Raw genomic sequence first — 19,698 nt, 5'->3', positions numbered from 1 at the left:
TGCTCAAAAACAATGAAGGCTTTCTCCCCTACGCTGCACAACGCCCGAGTATCAGTGCTCACTTTAACTTCAGGGTCATTAATTCACCTGATTATTGCAGGAGAGGAGAGGGTTGCAGAGGCATCCGTTCTAAAGAGCCCTCCCTTAGCTCATCCTTTGATTAGTTTGGGGTGGGGGGAGTTGAGATAATGTGTTGTCTTGGACTCAGTTTAAAATGGGAGGGGTTGAAGAGGGGGTGGAAGGAGGTAGAGATGGAAAGGGAAAGATGTGGCCCGGCTTGCTGTGGAAGGGAGGGTTGGAAAGCAGTCATTCTTGCGTCCCTCTGCCGTGGTGTTATTGCAAATTAAAAGTAGCATGTTCCACTCCGTAGCTATCTTTCATGGAGGGGAGGGACATGGGTATATGTCGGCATGGGGATGGGGGGGATCTTATCATTGCTTCTTCAGCAGCCCAGCGTAGTGTCACCCTGTGAGGTGACATTTGAATTTACAATTCCGCTGAGAAAAGCCATTAATTCACAAATTAACATTTCTCCCTCTCTCTCTCTCTAGCTCTCTCTCTCTTCCTCTCTCTCTCTCTCATGGATGTGCAAGCAATTGAAAAGACAAAGGAAATAGCCTTAAGGAAGAGACTTTACTGCTACTCTGTCTGTGCAGAGATTGCTACTACTGCTTCTAGATAGATAAACCAATTACCTGAGCTGCTCTGCTCATGGCAGCCTGCTATTACCTCCTTTTGTAGAGCTGATTCCATTGCTGGATTACACTGTGTGTATCTCATTAATGTAAACCAGCACAATACTGGGTACTGTCCCTGACCCTTCTTGCCAGAGCCCATTGCTCTACAGTCGGAGAGGAGTGAAGAGCAGAGGTGATGGTAGGCACAATGTACTTCCTAATGCACAGGGACCAGGCCACACAGCAAACCTGCTTAGAATACCTGTGTTGAGCTTAGAAGAGAGATGGGAGCTTCCCTTTTATAGAGGAGACATCATGACATTAACCCTGGTCTCTTCCATGTCTTGGTGAGCGGTGAGCTCTGGGAGTGATGCACAAGAGCACCAGGTATGGGCAGCCCCTTACAGCTCAATTCTCAGCATTATGAAATAGAAATATGCATGGTAGGCAGATGCAGAAGTGTGAGTACAAATGCTGTGTATACATAGCTATAGGCAGATGTAGCTGACTGCACCCAGGAGCTAGACTCACAGAGGTACACAACAAACCTTGGAAAAAGAAGCAAAAGTAAGCACTCTACCTCACAGACTGAGAGGGTCAGATTCCTCTGTACTGCAACACCACTGAAAGCCAGTCAGTGATGCCTGTGGAGATGTTCTTGTCAAAGACTGGATGCTACTTCCACACAGCCACCAGTCCTGTTCTGATTCCCTTTTGTTGCACTCTCTTGCCATGTTCTTTCTCACATGCTTCTGCTGTCATTGCTGCTATGGGTGCTTGGACAGCACATGTGTACAGCACACACAGAGGCACTCAGCTGCATGCTGATGTCAGCCCAGGCACACACGTGTGTCATTAGCAGCCCTGCCTGTGTATACTCACACCCCTGCAGGCTTGGCTTCTCCCTACCTCCTCTGCTGAGGTCCCTGTGAGTGGCTCCAAGCCTGCCTGCTGGGGTGCACACTGGCCAGCAGCTTTCTGAGCACTTTCTGGTCCTCTCTGCAGCCAGCCTTGTAGAAACACGCCTGGCTACTCCTGTCCTTTAGCTGGGTCACACAGCTACGTGTGCTCGGGGAGAAAATGTCCTACCAGTGTGGTTTACCTAAAGAGTCGCATGTTCATCTTTGCTCACAAAGCATCCTACCTATATTGAATTGAACACAAATGTTCACCAACAGGTTTTTCACCCCATAACGGTTGAATAGGCCCTGTTCAATCCATTCTCCTGTCTTTCATGAAGGGCAGAATCTTACAGGGGGCATTTCTCTGCGTAGAAGAAAACAAGATCAGAACTGCCATTTCTAGAAACCTGGTCTCTACATGCTCAGCACATGGAGTATAAGTCTTTCCTCAGCACTGCCTCAGCTTCTTAAACCTTCCAAAAAACTTATGCTCTTAACAAGAACAACCGTCTCTCTTGCATTCCCTGTGCCCCACACCGTGCACAGCACATGGCTGGGAGCAGCATCCTGCAGCCAGTGCTGGAAGACGGATCATGATCAGTGGAGGAATCGGCAGGCAGTGCCAGTAATTCAAACCATCCTGACCGTTCAGTGAACCCGAACCTGCTGACCTTGACAGCACTACACAGCGGCCTCAGGAATCCCAACCTTTAGACAGGCGTTGGTGGAGGATGGCTTCTGCTCCCTCCCTTTCCTTTATTTCTCTCTGTCTCTCTTTACAATCACATCCTAGCAGCCAAGGGGGCCCAACAGTCAACCCCCAGTGCACCAATTACCTCCTAATTTGGCTATCTCTGCACACCCATGTCTATGTCAATGTAGTGTTAAGCATCGCTTGCTGTTCATAGATGTAAATTATTCCTATAGAGGGGTGTCTTCTTGTGCTAAAGGAAAACTCTAAGCACATTGTTCTCAGTCTTGGCCACAGAGAAACCCATCTTTCTCCCAAAATGAGGGCTGCTGCTGCTTGGAAGGAAAGCAGGAGCTCTTTGCTTCCCTAAGTGATAACATCAGATCCTCCAGCCTTGTTTCACTGGACCCCAGGGGGGAGGCAACAAGATCTTACCAAGTGATTAGTGTGTGAGAATCCTGGCTGGATAGATGAGGGGCACGGAGGCAACCCAAATGAAAGGGAGAAAAAAAAAATCCCAACAATTTTGCCACCAGAACTTGCATTAAAGAAAAATGCAGTTTGTGAACATTTTAAGACCCTTCCAAGGATTACTGGATTTCCTCCAGCTACCTCTGTAGCTGCAAAGCAGGGCCTGAACCAAACAGCGTTTTGTGTTGGCCTGCAGAGGCTAGGCTAAGCTCTAAGACCTTGCATATGGAGGACAACTCTGTTTACAGTAGATACCCTAAAAGAAGCAGTTACAGATACCTATGCATCTATCAAGACACAGCAGATATGTCTGTCTTATGTCTCCATCCATAATTCTTTGAAGGTGATTTTTCCATGCATCAATCAAAGAACACTTTGAATAGGCATCAAATACAATTCATGCTCATTTCAAGTCTTTTAAAATGACAGAGTTTTGTCAAGTGCCCTAAAAATAATGCCTAGTTCCACATTTCTCCCTGGCTTTTTCTTCATCCATCTGAGCATCCTACTGCTTATATCCCATCAGGTTCAAGGTACAAAGTCCTCTTCCCACACAGGTCAATAGCTACGGGAAAACACACAGGGGCACGGTGCCAGAACAGGAGCTAGACCATGGGTATCAATATTTCCAGTTAGATGTGGAGTAGGTCAGGATTTCTTTCTCTCACTGGCTCTGCCTTTTTTTGGGAGCTCAGAGATGTTATTCTGCTTTACAGCTAGGGGATCTGCATCGCAACAGGTTTGTAGTTGTCTGATTAAACCTTAAAGAGGTGGTCATTGTGTATGAAATGTCCATCAAGTCTTGAGTGTCTCCTAGTCCTCCCTTAGATGCTTTAGAAAAGGCTGTTATAAAGGACATGTACACTTCCGTGCTTGGTTTCCCAAAGGAGCTGTTGTTTTTTGCTTTACATTTTGGCATCTAGTATAGGAAGAGGTAGGCCCTGAACAGAAGAGTTGACTTTGCAAGCAGATCAGAACTAGAGTTTGGGACAACTTTACCAAATCCAAGCAAATTAAAAAACAAAAACCCAAAACCTCCCCTAGCTAACCCTCAAAGACACTTATGGCCCTTCTCTGCACAGCTTCTTGTTTATGAAGCTGATTGATAGCCATGACTGGGCCCCCTCCTGTTTGGGGATTACCTCTTACAATTTGGAACACATCTCCAACATACATTTTACAGAGGTCATATCAGTATAGATTCCTTCATTTACCAATAAGGGCTTTTTCATGAGCTCATACAAAAAGATGGCAAAATGCTCTGTTAATGATTTACACTTATTATAGGAATGTGCACACAAAAAGAAAAAGAGCATGGTGGCAGTCTGAGCAGATTGCTGCATATTGCAAGCCAGTAGCTCTTTCATTGCATGGCATTCTGCAATTACCCATCCTGTACCATATATTGTTTATTAACCTTCCCATTCTTAAGATCTCATTTACCATTGAAATGTGGCTGACTCTCAGGTGGACCATGGCAGATGTTGAACAATACAGAGCATCAACTGTGAAATTTTGCTGTGCCATGTCCAAATGAAACCACGGGAGAATTAAGATATGCTGTGGGTAATCACTCAGGCTGGATTTTGTTCAGGACAGCCAGGTTAATGTCTGCACTCTTGCAAAAAATGCCATGGGAATTTTAATGACTCTGAATGATTGGAGCCTTTGTTTTATGGCACGTCAAAAATGGCAGCTCTAAAAACACTCTGCTTGAGCACTGGTTTAGTGCTGACTCAGAAGAGCTTCCAGTAACATGATTCACTAGCATCTGGTTGAGAGGCAGGCACAGCCTTCTTTGACTCATGAGGTTAAAGTAAAAGAGTGTATGAGGAGAAAATAAGGCAGAATTAAAGGAATGGGAAGTCTAAAGCAAGGGAAACATAAGGAAAGGAGGTATTAAGAGGCATGTTAGTGAGGGACCAAGCTAATGGAGCCCAGTAGGAATTCATATTTTCTAGACAGTGCATTAGAGGTCTCCATGGCCTGATCCAGTTCTGCTGAGACCTAGCACTGGTGGCCTCTCAGGTGCCAGTGTGCTCCACTGGAACCTCAAGGATCTCCCAGAGACTAGGATATGGGTCTAGATAGGAACAGCCCAGCTCTGTGCTCCCTCCCTTGTCTCTAGCAGCCCTCATAGCAGTGTTGATTTGCATGTCAGGCAAAGCACTGCTTGAGAGAAAAAAAACCCTCCAAGTGTGGCAGTGTCAGCGCTCGCTGTTGTTCGACAGTGTAAAATTAAATTAATAAAGCCCCCAACACAGGAAAACATAACAGGAAATTAATGGCCTTTACTGTCGCTCTGATGCAGTCATTTGCAACCCTGCTTTCCGCACCAAAGACTTCATAAATGCAAGCAGTTTCTCTAAACAAGCATAGTTAGGGCTGCATGCGATGTAATTTTTTGCATTGCTTCTGTCCTTTGGAGCTAACAAAAGCCACTCTTTTTTATGTGCTCACCAAGGGGGATTCTGACAAGAAGTAGCTCCCCAACAAATGGGCTTAGGAAGATGAGAGGCAAGGGCTAAGTCATGCCAGTGATGCTAAGAACATCTTCTGCCCTGGCAGAGGGAACAGCACAGCTCCTGGTGCCCCGTTTCCCTGCAGCAGCAGCTCTCCCTGAGGGCTCTGTGCTAAAGGCAGTGTTGCAGACACTACAACAGCATAAATCAGGGTAACCCTTCTGATAACTTTCAGAAAGTGTAAATCAGTATAATCATTGAATGCAAGAGACTTACAGATTTACACTAACTAGAGGATCTGGCCCGTTATATGACAGTGCTGCTTGCTACCCTGCCAATATGAACAAAGCAAGTGTATTGGGTGCTGGAGGCAGCTGCATCTCTATCTGGCTAACAGTCAAGCTTAATAGTGCTACCAGGAGATATGGGACCTACACTCTGTCCCTCATTACAATGGTATAAATCCCCAGTGCCTCTTCTGAGGTAAGGAAATTGTGTATCTCCAACAACCTGGCTGAGAGCAGAGTATGTTCACTCACCTCCAGCTTACCCAAAGGTCACAAAGCTGTGCTGACTGCTTGCACAGAAGCCACCAGCTTAGACTACCCAAACCCACACCTCATCTGCACACCCATACATGCTGTATGTAGTATATGCTGCACACACCTCTGAGGTAGCTGCTTGCATCCTAACACCTGGAAAGGCCTTGACTGATATATTCAGTAAGGCCGGACATACAAAACCTAACACACAAACCTAAATCTGTTCAGACTTAGTTTCCCAGACGCTCTGGGCTGAATTTGCAATCATACACTTAGATGCTGTAGTAAATACATATGATTTTCATACGCATACACACACTCGTTTCCTTAAATGCACTTTGCATGCTCGCATGATAATCCAAGACAGATCTGAGTACACACTTCATTACACATTTGCACACACAATTCATTTCATTTACATTCTCATTGAGCATTGCCATTTTGCTCATGTAAGCCTTGCATTTAAAGCTGCACTGCCCATTCCTGCTTCATCTGAGGTGCTCTGTCATACACAACCCCTGTGTTAAAAGCACTGCAGACCCCAGCTGTCAGGCTCCAGCACACATCCCACTCTTTGGTCAGGCACGCTCACTTCCCTGCATGAGCAGCCTTCCTTGCTCACTGATTCCTCATCAGAGCTATACCCTCATTTCAAAACGTAAATTCCCTTTGTTTCTGAGCCTTTCCGCTCTGAGCCTGAGCATGTAAGTAACAAATACACACAGTTCATATGTTGCTGACACACTTAAATTACAGAGACACACTGACCAGCACAATACCATCAGTTAGCATACTCAAATTCAGGCTTGTAGATTCTCTTGAGGCAAATGGACACAGGAATCTGACCAACTGTTGAGTTCACAAAGGCAGATATACTTCCTTGAGGTGATACTACTCCAGCATTTGTCTCCCATTATACCTATTTCTTCAGGATACTGTAAATAACCTGAACTTGTACTGTATCTTCTTTCACTACTACAATATAGATCCCCAGTACCACTCCCTCTCTATGCACTGCTGAACCTTGCCAACCCCTACTATGCTCTGTCATCAATATCCTGCACTCATTTGGGATCCTTTCCATCTGAATTCGAGGTTCATCTTTCTCCTCCCCATTCAGTTATCACAATCAAAGCCCTGCCAATTCTTGCAGCATTACTACATGCTGAACTATAGAACTGACCCATCTGGAGATGACGCCTTCTTTCATGCTGCCCAAAGGGCTGAAAAATGTCTTCTGGAAGGAAATGTAAACCAAATTTTACAGCCTTCCTCTTCCAAACCCTACTGAGTAGGGCAAGAAAGTTGCACAGGTGAAAAGATCTCCAGATTAGGGCTGCCAGTGCTTGCCCTTGTCCCTAGAGTGGGGAGTACAGTATTAGTTTAATAATCATTGAGGATGCACACAGAGTCTCTAGAAACATTGTGACAACCAGACTGGATCAGCTTGTGCAGACCAGGACACCAGAACCAGACACTTCTCAAAATGTGTGATCAGCTCCCTCAGCCAGGTCTTTTTCCTTGATGTCTCCCTTCGTTGGGGTCAGCTCAGGCAGGGATGCAGGAGGTCTGCTATTCCCAGCAGGAGCTTGATACCAGGGTCTGAAGCCCAGATCTGATAGTGTTGGGCTCCTGGCTGGACCCATGCCGAATGCAGTGTGAGGGTCTGCACAGGGCTGGCTGCCGTGAATAACAAGCACTGGCTATCGATCGCATTCTGAACTCGGCCCAGCCGATAGAAGGTAATTAATGACTCCATTTGCCTCAGTACCGAGGAGAACAATTGAGTTTGAAACTGCAACAACTGGCGGTGCAGGGAAAGGCCCCCTGGGATGGCCAGGAAAGCTGCCTGACAGGCCTGGGCTGCATGGGGACTTGAGAAAACATCAGAGGGGGAAAAAAGAGAAGGGAAATCGGATAAAGGAAAAGAGCAGTCTTAACACAAAGGGTGACTTGGGAAAGGGCAGCACACGTAGCCGTGAGTACCCAGAGAGTGGGACAGGGCTGCTCTAGGTAAAGCACCGCAGCGGGGATGGTAACAAAGGCAGGCTGCAGGAGAGGACAGGGCTGTCTCCCTGGCACAGAGGGATGGCACTGCAGCTGCCAGCTCAGCACTGCTGCCTTAGACAGATGCATTTCCCTTGGAGGCTTTGACAATTAGATGTGTTCTGCTGTGTCACCTGGCTGGCAGTTCTCATGCCAGTCACATTTGCTTTTATTATGACTGTGATTTTTTCTGATAGTGCTGCAAGGCCCCAGCTGACACTGGGGCCCTATGTAGCAGCAGGCAGATATGTCATGGGAGTGGTAACAGCCCCTGCCCCAAAAGAGAACTGTACCTCCATGTTTGTGTGCCACCTGCACAGCTCATGATCTTCCTACATGTTTCTGTGCCACAAAGGTCTTCCTGTATCATCAATACTTCTGAATTATTTGTTGAGATGGCCACATCCCACCCTGAGCAAAGGTCCTCTCTGTTACCTGTAGGTAGGGAAGTAACTGTATTATGCTGCTTTGTGCTACATGTACATGATGGAGACTTTGTTTTGCAGCTATTTAACAGGCATATTCCCTGTCTCAGAGGTAGTTCAGGTTGTTTCCATGTCCTCTGGCACAGCATTTCCTTGTTACCTGTCAGGATACTTCTGTGACACCCGTGGAGCATTTCTATGTCTTGTGTCGAAGGTTTACATTGAACACGAGCTGTGTGCTCTCCTTTGGCAGCCCCTTGGGAGGAGAGATGTTTCCTGTCACATGCACAAGGCCAGTCGGGATCATGCTGATAGGAACTGTGTGCTCTTGTAAGGGATGCAGTGACTGAGGCCATGGTTAATCTCTCAAGCTGTTTGTTGAGATGCTTCTGATTTAAGAGAAACGTGTCCCTGTGTCACAGTACTACAAAGGTTCCCTCTGCAGTAAAAGGGAACTGGGAAAGGTAGTGATGGTACCTAATAGCACTAGTAGCACATTTACTTAGGTGGCATCCCCAGACTCATCCTGCAGCTGAAGCCTTGCTTCACCAGAGCAACCCTCCAACATCTGCTTTCTTGGCAAATCCCCACCCCTTAAGCTTTTACTCCTAGCACTGTTCTTCATCAGTTGAAGTGACTGTTGCCCATCTCAGTGGCATTCTTCATGGGATCTGCTAGTCTTTCCCAAACCAGATTTTCCATGTGAGCCCCCTTCACTTTCATCCACAGCTGTTTGATGGACACCATGTCTTCCCCACGGTCTTCTCTGCTCCTTCCTGCCACCTTTGCTCAAATCCACTCAGTTGTCAGCTCCCATATTTTGTGTATTATGATATTTGAGGCTTCTCCTGACAGTCCAGCTCACAGCCATATGCTGAGGTGTGAACTTCAATTTTTATCTAAAACCAGATATAAGTGTCTGTCCCTTGCAGTTTCAGGGAAAGAATGAAAATGCATCCTCTATAGGTTTTGACACCAGAAAACAAACACAGGGGATTTACAAACCTTTGGTTTTGAAGAAAATATAATGATCCGTGACTGTGAACATCTCAGTGTTAGCGACACAAGACATATAAATCTGTCTTTCAGGATCATCTGTGTGAAACTTTTTCTGCTTCCTAAGTAAAATCCATATGCACAGCTCATATTATTGCTCTGTGAAGTTTGGGATCTGTGTACCCTACCGTTACAAAGCCCAGTACTACCACAAGCTGTTCAGACAAGGTCCATTGTGAGGTAGCCTATAGACCCCTGTCAGAAGTTTCTCTTCTATTTCAGATTTTAAAGCCAAGGCCATAGCAGAGCCCCCCCTACACATCCAGAGCTCCCATCTAAAGCATTGTCTTTCTCCTTACAACTTTTCCACCTCTCCCTATCATTCCCTATCTATTTGCTTGCTTTGATCATTCTGATTTCTTATCTAACCCCATTCCTTCCACTTCTCCTCCCTTCATCCCTTCCTTTTATTTCCACTGACTACACAGGTCTTTTCTTATCAGCTGGTCCTGAGTTTCCCAAATACACATATGCACTTACGCACACACACATACGCTGACACAAATAAATAAATAAATAGAAAGGTCAGTGAGCAGAGCAGCAATAACCCCTAAAACAGTACTATCAGAGGGACATGATTGATCAATTGAATTCCATAGCGGCTCAAAAATGTGGGATTAAGTAGTGTATTATACGCACAATGAGTTGAGGCATGATGTTCATTTCAAGTTCATTTCGCCAGCCCTCTGCCACCAGATCAGGCAATCAATAGGGGCAGCAGATATCATATATCACCTCTCTCCGTGCTGGGGAGAGAGCACCATAATCTCTCGCAAATTTAGAGTGACAGATTTGTCAAGAACTGAAGGGCCCCTGAATAAATGAAGGAAAAGAGACTCCTACAGCGGCTTGGAAAAGCTGTGGTTTCAGCTTCTTCACACAAAGGCATGGTCTGTGCACACCCAGGAGACACACGTGCACAGGGCTTTGCAGGCAGACAGGAACTGCAAACACATGTGCACATATGCACTAACCTGTGTAACCACCCAGGGTAATGCACTGCAGTAAAACCTGGTTTAATGATGATCAACAGAAGTTTGACTGGATAAGTGAGCACCCGTCCTCTCACCCCAAACACCACGCATGTTGTAGAGCTGCCATTCTGGAAAATCAAATATAGCCTAAACCCGTCGCTGTGGACAAATGGCTTCTCAGGCATGTACGGTGTTGCAGAACCTAAAGAATACAAGAATAATCTACTGCAAAAATACTCACACGTATTAGCATCGTGGTGTGCACAGTCATGCACACTGACTGACATACATGGAAAGATCCTCAAAGACAAAGAGCTTCACAGGCTGCAGACAGGTTGCAATAAGGGCTGATTCAGAAACACTTGTTTTTTTCCCCAAGCCTGGACCCACTTGTTCTGTGCCAGCTTTCTGCAGGGAGAACCAGAGGGAAGCTCCTACTGGAACTGGGAGCATTGAGCTACCCTAGTCCTTCTGAAAGCCAGCCCCTGCAGTAACAGCCCAGTCCATCTAAACCACAAAAACTGCAATGACACACACAGTGTGCAGTCCACCAAGCCTGTTTTGTTTTCTCTTAGTTGAATCTGTCATGAACTCCAGTTTTCAGGAACTTGAGAATTTTCCCTCATGCAAATATGCCTGAGGAGAGGACAAAATGCCAGGGATCAGTGCCAGTGAGCAGCTCTGCTCTGGCTAGTGGAAAGGAAAAAGAAAAGGCTGTTCGAGGAAAGGCTGCTGCCTGGGACAAATCAATATGTAATATTTTCCATGGTCTTGCGAGTGGTACTGTACTACGTTACTGTATATAATGTACTATTGATTATATCATATCATATAATCACCTATAAACGGATATATCTCATAGCCAGAAGGCAGCAGGCTCAGTTATAACTCTGGGCCACCAGTCAGGCATTACTGTGCCAGGAAAATACCCCTTGGCACCATCCATAAGCTAAAAGCCGAAGTGGCAGAGTGGTATGGTTCTGGCTGTTGCACAGTGAATGCCACTCCAGGCTCCTGGGAGCGTCATGTGCCCATGAGCACCTCACAGTTGCATGAAGGAGGGAAAGGATCTATACAGGTCCCTCAACCACTGTCATGACAGACAGCAAGTTTCTGAGATTCACAGACTGAAAGCCACTAAGGAAGGCTGAAGTATGAGGAATAATAGTGGAAAACCGAGCAGGTAATTGCAGCGACAGAGTGAGAACCTGATCTTAGGTTAGAAAGGGTGATAAGACAGTCACACTTCTGTCTGATGAAGCACAGTAGGTAGAGATTCAGCATCGAGGGTATGGAGGCATATTAGCATGGATGAGACAGGGTATTATAACCAGTCTCACCAAAGTTAGGCTGAGAGGTGACAGCAGAAAGATACTCAGCACAGTTGGAGAAGATTATAATGAGCAGACATGCCTCAGATGAGATGAGGGATTATGACAAAGGAAGATTCACTTCAGCTGGGACAGGAGGTTATAACAGACAGACTCACCTTGGATGTGACAGATGCTAATAGCAGAAGACTCACTCATTTCAGATAAAAAGGGGTTATAACTGAGACAAATGCACCTCATTTGAGGTGGGGATAACAGAGAAAAAAGCCTCAACAAAACCAGGTGGGTGATAAGATGGTTTATCACAGCAAAAGATTCACTTTGGATGGGGCAGGGCATTTATAATGGACTCACCTGGGAGCGGTTAAGTGGGCTGTAAGAGACATGGTGTGGCACAATAGAGAGAGACACCTGGAACATGGCAGGATGCACTGCACTAAGATTGGACTGTGTCAGAGAGCTATTGCAGGGACAGAGATGCAAGGCTTCTACCAGAAAAAGGCTTTTTTCCTAGTAAGGACAAAGGAACACCAGGAAGGCCAATTCTTACTGAATAGGACTAGATTTTGTAATACAATAATTCAGCTTGGATAGGAAGGGGGACTGACAGAGACAAAGATTCAATCTCATTTTGGAGGGAATTTTATAACAGAGATATGGGTTGTGATAAATCATGAGCTACACACAGGAGAAGGGGATAGAGATCATAACAGAAACCAACGTATGCTGGATGGGACAGACACTCCACAGAGAGTGACTTGTCTTTGGTGAAATGTGGAGTCAGGAACAGGATCATTTGTGTTACCTGAGGGGGATGAGAGAATGAGATGATCCCCTTATACCCTAGGTGCCCATTACCTGGGCTATGAGACAAGATAAAACTTTGATTGAGACTGGGGAGCTACAATACAGACTGACTCCCTTTCAAGCTGTAAGAGAGCCTTCTTTCAATTCCAGGCCTCCTCAGCCCTCTCCAGTACAGGTCCATCCTCAGCTCTCTGGTTTCTCTGTGAGCTGCCTCCCCAGTAGCCTTCTAGCGATGCTAATCGCTGTGCTTTGCTCCCATTTTATGCTCAGCAATAGAGATTTGGCAATTTTTAACACGGAAAATCACTGGAACCGAAACTCATCTCTGAGCTGAGCTCCATTCTCCACAGCCTTACTCATCCTGGGCAGCAGAGTCCCACACAGCCCATGGGAACAGGCCAGCTGCCCCAGCAGACAGAAGGGGGCTTCCCTCTGGTCCCTGCAGCCTCCTCTTCCCACAGGAGTAGCACAGCTCCCTGGGTGGAGGTGGAGGGCCCACTCTTTCCCACTCTGTCCTTGTCCTGCATCCCTTTCTGATCCAAGCCAGGGTGGTGCTAACTCCCTGTTTTCTCTGTGCCCTGCAGATGTATCCGAGGGCTCAGTTCCCAACGGAGATTCCCAGAGCAGCGTGGACAGTTTGCGGAAGCACCTTCGAGGCGACACTTTCACCCAGCAGCAGCTGGAAGCTTTAGATCGAGTTTTTGAGCGTCCTTCTTACCCTGACGTCTTTCAAACATCAGAACACATCAAATCTGAGCAGGTGAGGGCCTAGCCTGGTATGGGGACCAAGAGGCACCCATAGGATGATGGCAGGGAGATTTCCCTCACCAAAATCACTCTCTCCCTCTTCACCCCTTGTTCTCACCCTAACCTGTAATTGCACATACATCACATTTACATTTTACAGCACCTCCTAGTTCTAAATATATCACTGTGCTGATTCATGTGTATATATGAGCTCTGTCTCCCCTTGTGAGCTTGCCATATACGTGCACACTGTGCTCTCCCTAAATCCCCATGTCTACCTTTCCCTCTGCGCACACACCTGGAGGTGTGCAGGTGTGTTCTTGCCATGACCATGCAAACACTGCCATGCATGTTCACTGGCACAAAGCCCTGCTTGGAAACTCCTGCACTCTCATATCACATGGGGGACCAGTGAGCTGCAGGGTTGGGCTTCAATGGAGCATTTTCCTTTATGGCCCAGAGCTGAGACTGATCCCATCTCCAACCTAGTTTTCTGCACTTCTGCAGCTCTGCCCCCCTTTCCCTTACTCCCCCGCTCTCCTTGGCCTTTTATCCCAAAAGCTGTTTGTCTTAATAAAATGAAAATCAAAAGTCTTTTTAAACCGCCCCAAGCCATAAACCAACAAAGGAAGAGAAGGAGAGGCTGGCTGTGGACTCCCTTCATCCCAGAGTCCCTGGGTTTATTACAATGAATAACCTTTATTTACTTTCATTAGACTATTAAGCACCAGCACAGTCATTTTTCCCCCTGAAACTCTGAGCAGGGCCCATAAAGCAAATCCGAAGCCTAATTGAGTTCATTTTAATTTCTCTCCGATCACAGCGAATTACTCTGGTGATAAATCAGGGGGCAGGCTCACCCCCAGTAGAAGGCCTAATTTGCAGCTAATTACAAAACTGATTTCTACAGGAAGATCAATACAAGAAGGAATTGGAAATGACTAGGCAGTCCTAGCCAAGCAGGGACAGGGGCGGGGAGGGGGCAGCATGTGGGGAGCCCGCTGGAGGAGGGGGAGATGTGGGGAGGGTGCTGGGGAAGCGCATGGAAAAAAACAGAGCAGAAAGAGCAGAAAATCAGATTTAATTTAACGTAATATTAATCAGAGCAACTTTTCCTGCTGTTTTGTAGCCTTCCTGGTCTCCCCAGCTCCTGCGTCTGGTCCGGAGGCTGCCACAATAAAAAGGCAATTACCAGAGCCTTTCGGACAGGACACCCTTTCAGATTCAATGGCTCTCCCCCTCCCACCCTTCTGTTAGCCATGTGGCTCCCCCCTCCCCAATTTCATACCCCAATGCACAGAGTGACAGAGGCAGGGGATGAGGCTTCTTTGTTTGTTTTTAAAGAGCTAGGACAGAGGTATCAGTGGAGGGGAGGCAGAGGACTCTGCAGACAGCCTGGCTACAGTGGGCCAACACTGGCTGCTTCTTACAGGCTGCCTGCTCCAGTCATGTCACTGCAGTTCTTGTCATCAGGGCAAACACCTCCCGGCTCAGCCAAGAGGAAGGGACATGGATTTCCCCTTTTTTCTCCCCTGGACTGGCACAGGCAGCCATCTCCTAGGCACTGAATGTGGGCTTGGTCATCCCACACTTAACAAGCAGGAGCCCTCACTCCTGTTCCCCTTCACAGCAGCACACTGACGGGTGGGATAGTTCATCCCAAGAGCCCCTCACAACCCTCTTGTCACTTTGTCTTCTCTGTTTCCTCCTCCTCCTCCTCTTCCATCTGTGCAGGGGTTTGCATCTCTCCTCTTCCTCCCCCCCATCTGTACACCCTTCCCATTCTCCCGGTGCATCAACAGCGAGCTGTCTTTCTCCTCTCTTCCCCAGGGTAATGAGTACTCCCTCCCAGCTCTGACCCCTGGTCTCGATGAAGTCAAATCAAGTCTATCCACCTCTGCTAACCCAGACCTGGGGACAAATGTGTCAGGACCCCAGACGTACCCTGTGGTGACCGGTAAGCTGCCTGACCAAACAGCAGAACCAAGCTTTTTAATTTCCCTCATCACCATTAGCTTCTGCTTTTTCTGCTAATGCAAGATATCCCTCTGTGGCAAACATGGAAATAGACAGAAAGACTGTGGAGGACGTAAGGGCTAAAGAGGAGCTTGACATTCAGAGTATTGGCAGTTTTGAGTACACCCAGAGGTGTGACCCAAAGGCAGGCAAACCCAGGCGTGCATCGGGAACTTGTGTACCCAGATGGGCCTTAGGGATGGATGTTGGTGGAGGACAAATATATCCAAATAAGCACTGTGAATTTTTCCTTTGTGTCTGAGAACAAGAGGGTCGTGGCTTACCCGTGATCTGAACTTGGTTTTGGAAGAAATAATAACTTAAGTTTTATTCAGCACTGGCATTGGGAAGGGGCATTTGAAAACTACATACTGAAGTCTGCTGAATGGTGACTGCTAAACTCCCTCTTCCTCAAGCCCACGAGTTTCTCATCCCCCATATACCTCAGGGGATGTTATATGTAAGGGGCATACAAATTTCTTTTGCCAACAGCAGCCGTTCACAACCTTCCCCCCTTCCCTCACATGTGGGGACATTAAACTCAGGTGTGCCTGGAAGAGTAGGAAATGAGAGCGAGTGCATGACAGCAGAGGAATTGGATACACAGAAGGAGAAAGCAATTTCTGCAGCGGCTGCTCTTTTCTGCGGTCACATGCAAGGCCTGGGCAGCACAGGGCTGTCCTGAGGCCACAAGCATGCCATCCTGGTACAGGTGTTAGACTGCCTGCCCTGTACATGTTTACAGCTCTGAGGAGACATTCTGGTGCCACAGACCTCCTTCTGAGACTTTAATTGCCACTGGTCCCTGCTCACACAGTTACCATATAGTGCACATCTCCTCCTGGATAGCTAAAGCAGCTGGTGAAGCCTGAGTGACTTGTCCCTCCTTCGTATATCCTCTGTTTCCTACAGCTGCTTTGGCCCCTTTGGAAAACTCATGGTGTAAGCTGACAAATAACTCATGACAAAGAGGCAAAAGTCCTGTAAGCAAGGGAATGAGCTGTTGCCTCTTGGCCAAAAAGCTGTTCTCTGATGGCAAAGAATCAAGAGCACTGGAGTTTGTATCTCAACATTTTCTTGCAAAAGCCCCAGCTAATAGCTCCTCTGGTCAAAGCAGTTCATGGCCAAGGCAGGCAGTCATTCATAGTTCAACAAACACTTAACAAAGGCATATTGTTGCATGCAACTTTTGGCTACCAGGAACTTTGGGACTGGGCATCAGCAACAGTTACCCCAAATACAGGGAAGATCAAGTGTGTGGTCTGCAAAATATCATGGAGAACCATGGGAAGGTGAACTGCATATTTAGGGAGTGTTCAGAAAGTGTGACATCCCCAGGCTTTCATGGCTTTTCCTGCTATCAGACTTGATCCAGGATCCTTGTAGCCAACCAGAAAAAAAATGACTCAGCTGTGGCAAAATTGTTTCACCTTCCATTATATTTGCATTTGCATATGCAAGACAAAACTCAGCTGGCACCCATCTACTATTTAGTAGATCTCCATCTCTTACAGGAAATACTTTATGGTCTATGGAGGGCAAAGCCAGTAGGAGAGCAGTACTGTCTTTCCTTCATGGCAGGAAGATCCCCATAGCTGGATGTGAAGGTGAGGTGCCTAAAATCAATTTAAGATTCAGAGGGGCATTAAAATAATTCTTTTTAGTCCTTCTGCCTAAGTGAAGATGGTGCATTCTAGCCTGTTAATAATAGGAGCAGAATTCCTGAAGGCCTGGGACACTGGACAAGACTCTCACAAGGGGACAGCAGGAGACAGATTGGGCCTCACAGAAGACGCTGTGGGCTGAGACAGAAAATCTTCTCATGTCCTCCCACCCTGTGCCTTTCCCACTCTGTTTCCTGCAACACTCCCAGCTCAGCTCAAGAACATCCCCATCTGATCCATCTGGATCCAAGAGTGAGAAAAGTTCATTTCAGACCCAGCTTGACATTCCCAGGTGGCAACTTAGCACTAACATCTCAATCTGTATGAGACATTTCAATCAGTGCAGAGTAACAAAAGCAGAACTATTAGCATCAGGAGCTGTTCACTGGTGGTAATGATGGGGAAACTCAGAAACTGGAAATGGAAAGGGGAAAAAAAACTCTCAACACCCTGGAAGGCAGAAGGGGAAGAGGGACAGAGATTTTTTCCTTTACACTTAGGCCAGGATCCAATGTTTGGATTAATGGTGCCATTACCCAAGAAAGGACTTCAGATAATGCTCATTCTTAAAATGTTTTTGCTGGCAATTAAATGGTTGCAGTTATTGATCTTCATCGATCTGATATCCTCAATTTGCATAATCTATTAAAGATGAATGATTCATGGTATGTTTTCTGTGGGGCTGGATAATGCTTTCAGGACCAGAGAGCTGAGGAACCCAGTGCTGCCTCCTGATCTACCCTAGCCAGGAAATTCAGGAAGAGGCTGGGAGCAGGCAGGTTTCTTTGCTGTCACCCAGATCCCTCTCCCAGGAAGGGTTATTGGAGCAATAGCTAGTACTGAACTGCTGGCTGTCTGTTTTGCTGCTATAGTATCATCTTTGAAATGCCTCTTTGTTCTTGTCCTAGAGCAGTCTGTGAACCCAGGTGGTATCTGAAACAAATGTGAAACAAGTCTGCCCATGCAGAATACAAACTCCATGTGCAGTCACTTCAGGATGCGAATTTAGCCCAGTCTATAAGAAAGTCTTCTCAGGTCAGTCTTCCCAGACAGAAAAAAAGCATCACTAGCTCTTTCCAAACCAAAGCTGTCTGGCACTGGGTTCTTGCCCTCTGTGAAGCCTTCAGAGAAAGTCCTTCCTTAAAATCTTAGAATGCAGTGAGATAGTTAAGTGCAGATGTTGCTGAAGTCCCTTGATCTGTCTGTGAGCTCCCTAGAACTGATGAGCTAGAAATGCTGCAAAATAGGCAGCCACTTCCCCAATGTGCAGGAAGGTCTTCCTCAAAGTCCTGGCATCGATTCAATGCGCAGCTTAGCACCACACTTAAATACAGCATGGCCTTGCCCAGTGCTGCCAATATCAAATACTCCCTTTCAAATGATTATTCTAATGCACCTTAGATGGTCCATTTATTACTCACACCTCCTAAAGCAAGTAAACAAAAACATTTGTTTATTATGGAGCAGACAGGTCATCCTTATTTCTCCCCATTAAGTATCTGCAAGGAATTTCCATGAACAAGATGACACTTAGGGCCTAGCTGGGCACTAGGCTAGGAAACATGTTCCCGCTGTACTTCATACAGAACAATGTACAAATTTTCAACTTCCTTGTTAAGTATCAAAGAGAGAAAGCTCTTAAGAGCTGCCTGAGAGCACCACCTCACTTCTTCTTTCACACAAAGCCCAGTAGACCAGCTACATCTTGCCTTGATGTTGTACAGCCATTATAGATAGACAGTGTAGATCCTTGAAAGTTTCTCGGACAGCATCTTTGGACACCAATCAGATTTCCTAGAAGCAAAAATCCAAGCCTGAACATTCCAAGATAAGGCGAGTACATGCAGTTGAACACCAAGACAAGAACTCTGTTGTTCAGAGATGTCCTTCTTCAATTATTTCTATTGAAGGTGAACAGCCCAGGCCCAAATACAAACACCTACACAGGGCTAAGTAAATACAGAAAACTTCAATAGCTTTCTTTTTATTCAGCAGTTTCCACAGATCTTTGAGTCTGGAAGGTACTCAGTAGCTAACACCCAAGAGGTGAGAGGAGGAGAACCTTAAGATTTTGACACTGGCAACAGGAGTCCTCTAAAGGCACAAGGTTGTTCACAGAAGCTTTGAATCCTTTGAGAACAAAGGTTAAGTTCCTTCTATAAGCACCATCAGAAGTCACATATTTTGGAATAGGTGTGCATGGAAGAAGTGAGGTGTGTTCAGAACAGGTTCTGAGTTCCAGGGATTTAGATTAAAAGTTTGACAGCAGAGTTCTAAATTAATTATCTAGCCCAGAAGTTGCTCAACAGAGAGCAACTATGGGAAATAAAACACAATTGACTTTTAATGTACTGTTTGAAACTTGCTTATTAACAGATTACTATAGGGGAGGATTTACATACTAGGTGGATTGTAAAATTACAAAAACTTAAAGAAAAACTTCCCTTAATTGAATCCTAGCACTTATGACTGAACAGAACTTGCCAGCCCACTACAGTCAGTGAGATCTACAAAGATAAGGTAAAAGACAAGCCCAAGAAAAACAGTGCAGACAAAGCACTTCAGGAACTTCCACCATAGACTGAAATGGAGTTGGTGTCCCCTTCTCCTCCTGTGAGGAGATTTCTGAGTGCTTCTGTTCTATGGTTAGCACCTATTAACAGGAATAGGTTACTTTAAAAATCATCACCACCCACCAGAGCAGCTACCATGTCTTGTATAAAAAATATTTCTTTCCTTTTGGGAAACAAATTTTTCCCTAAAGCAATGAATATCATTCAGGGTCTTGGTGACAACTCACAATACACCAAAAAAAGGCACCAACAAAGCACAAACCCCATCAATCTCACTTTCCTCCAGACCTCCCCTCTCTGGCATGAGGTCAGAT

The 19,698-nt window shown here is 46.2% G+C and overlaps 1 protein-coding gene across 8 annotated transcripts in view; it reads left to right on the top strand.

Annotated features, from left to right (window-relative positions):
- PAX2 (paired box 2) overlaps positions 1 to 19,698 on the top strand; it is an 84,211-nt gene that overhangs the window by 45,138 nt on the left and 19,375 nt on the right. For 5 of the 8 annotated variants that reach the window (XM_005153881.2, XM_005153882.2, XM_013130224.1 and 2 more), the window contains 2 exons: positions 12,969 to 13,144; positions 14,962 to 15,088. In XM_005153881.2, coding sequence (XP_005153938.1) covers positions 12,969 to 13,144; positions 14,962 to 15,088 — 303 coding nt within the window. Of the gene's footprint in view, positions 1 to 1,239; positions 1,274 to 12,927; positions 13,145 to 14,961; positions 15,089 to 19,698 lie in introns of all 8 variants that reach the window. The other 3 variants (XM_005153879.1, XM_005153880.1, XM_005153884.1) reach the window with 2 other exon arrangements.

Source organism: Melopsittacus undulatus, chromosome 4 (genome assembly GCF_012275295.1).
Source record: "Melopsittacus undulatus isolate bMelUnd1 chromosome 4, bMelUnd1.mat.Z, whole genome shotgun sequence".
Taxonomy (NCBI): Eukaryota; Metazoa; Chordata; class Aves; order Psittaciformes; family Psittaculidae; genus Melopsittacus; species Melopsittacus undulatus.
Note: the sequence above shows the minus strand (reverse complement) of the source record. Positions and strands in the feature narration are given on the sequence as shown.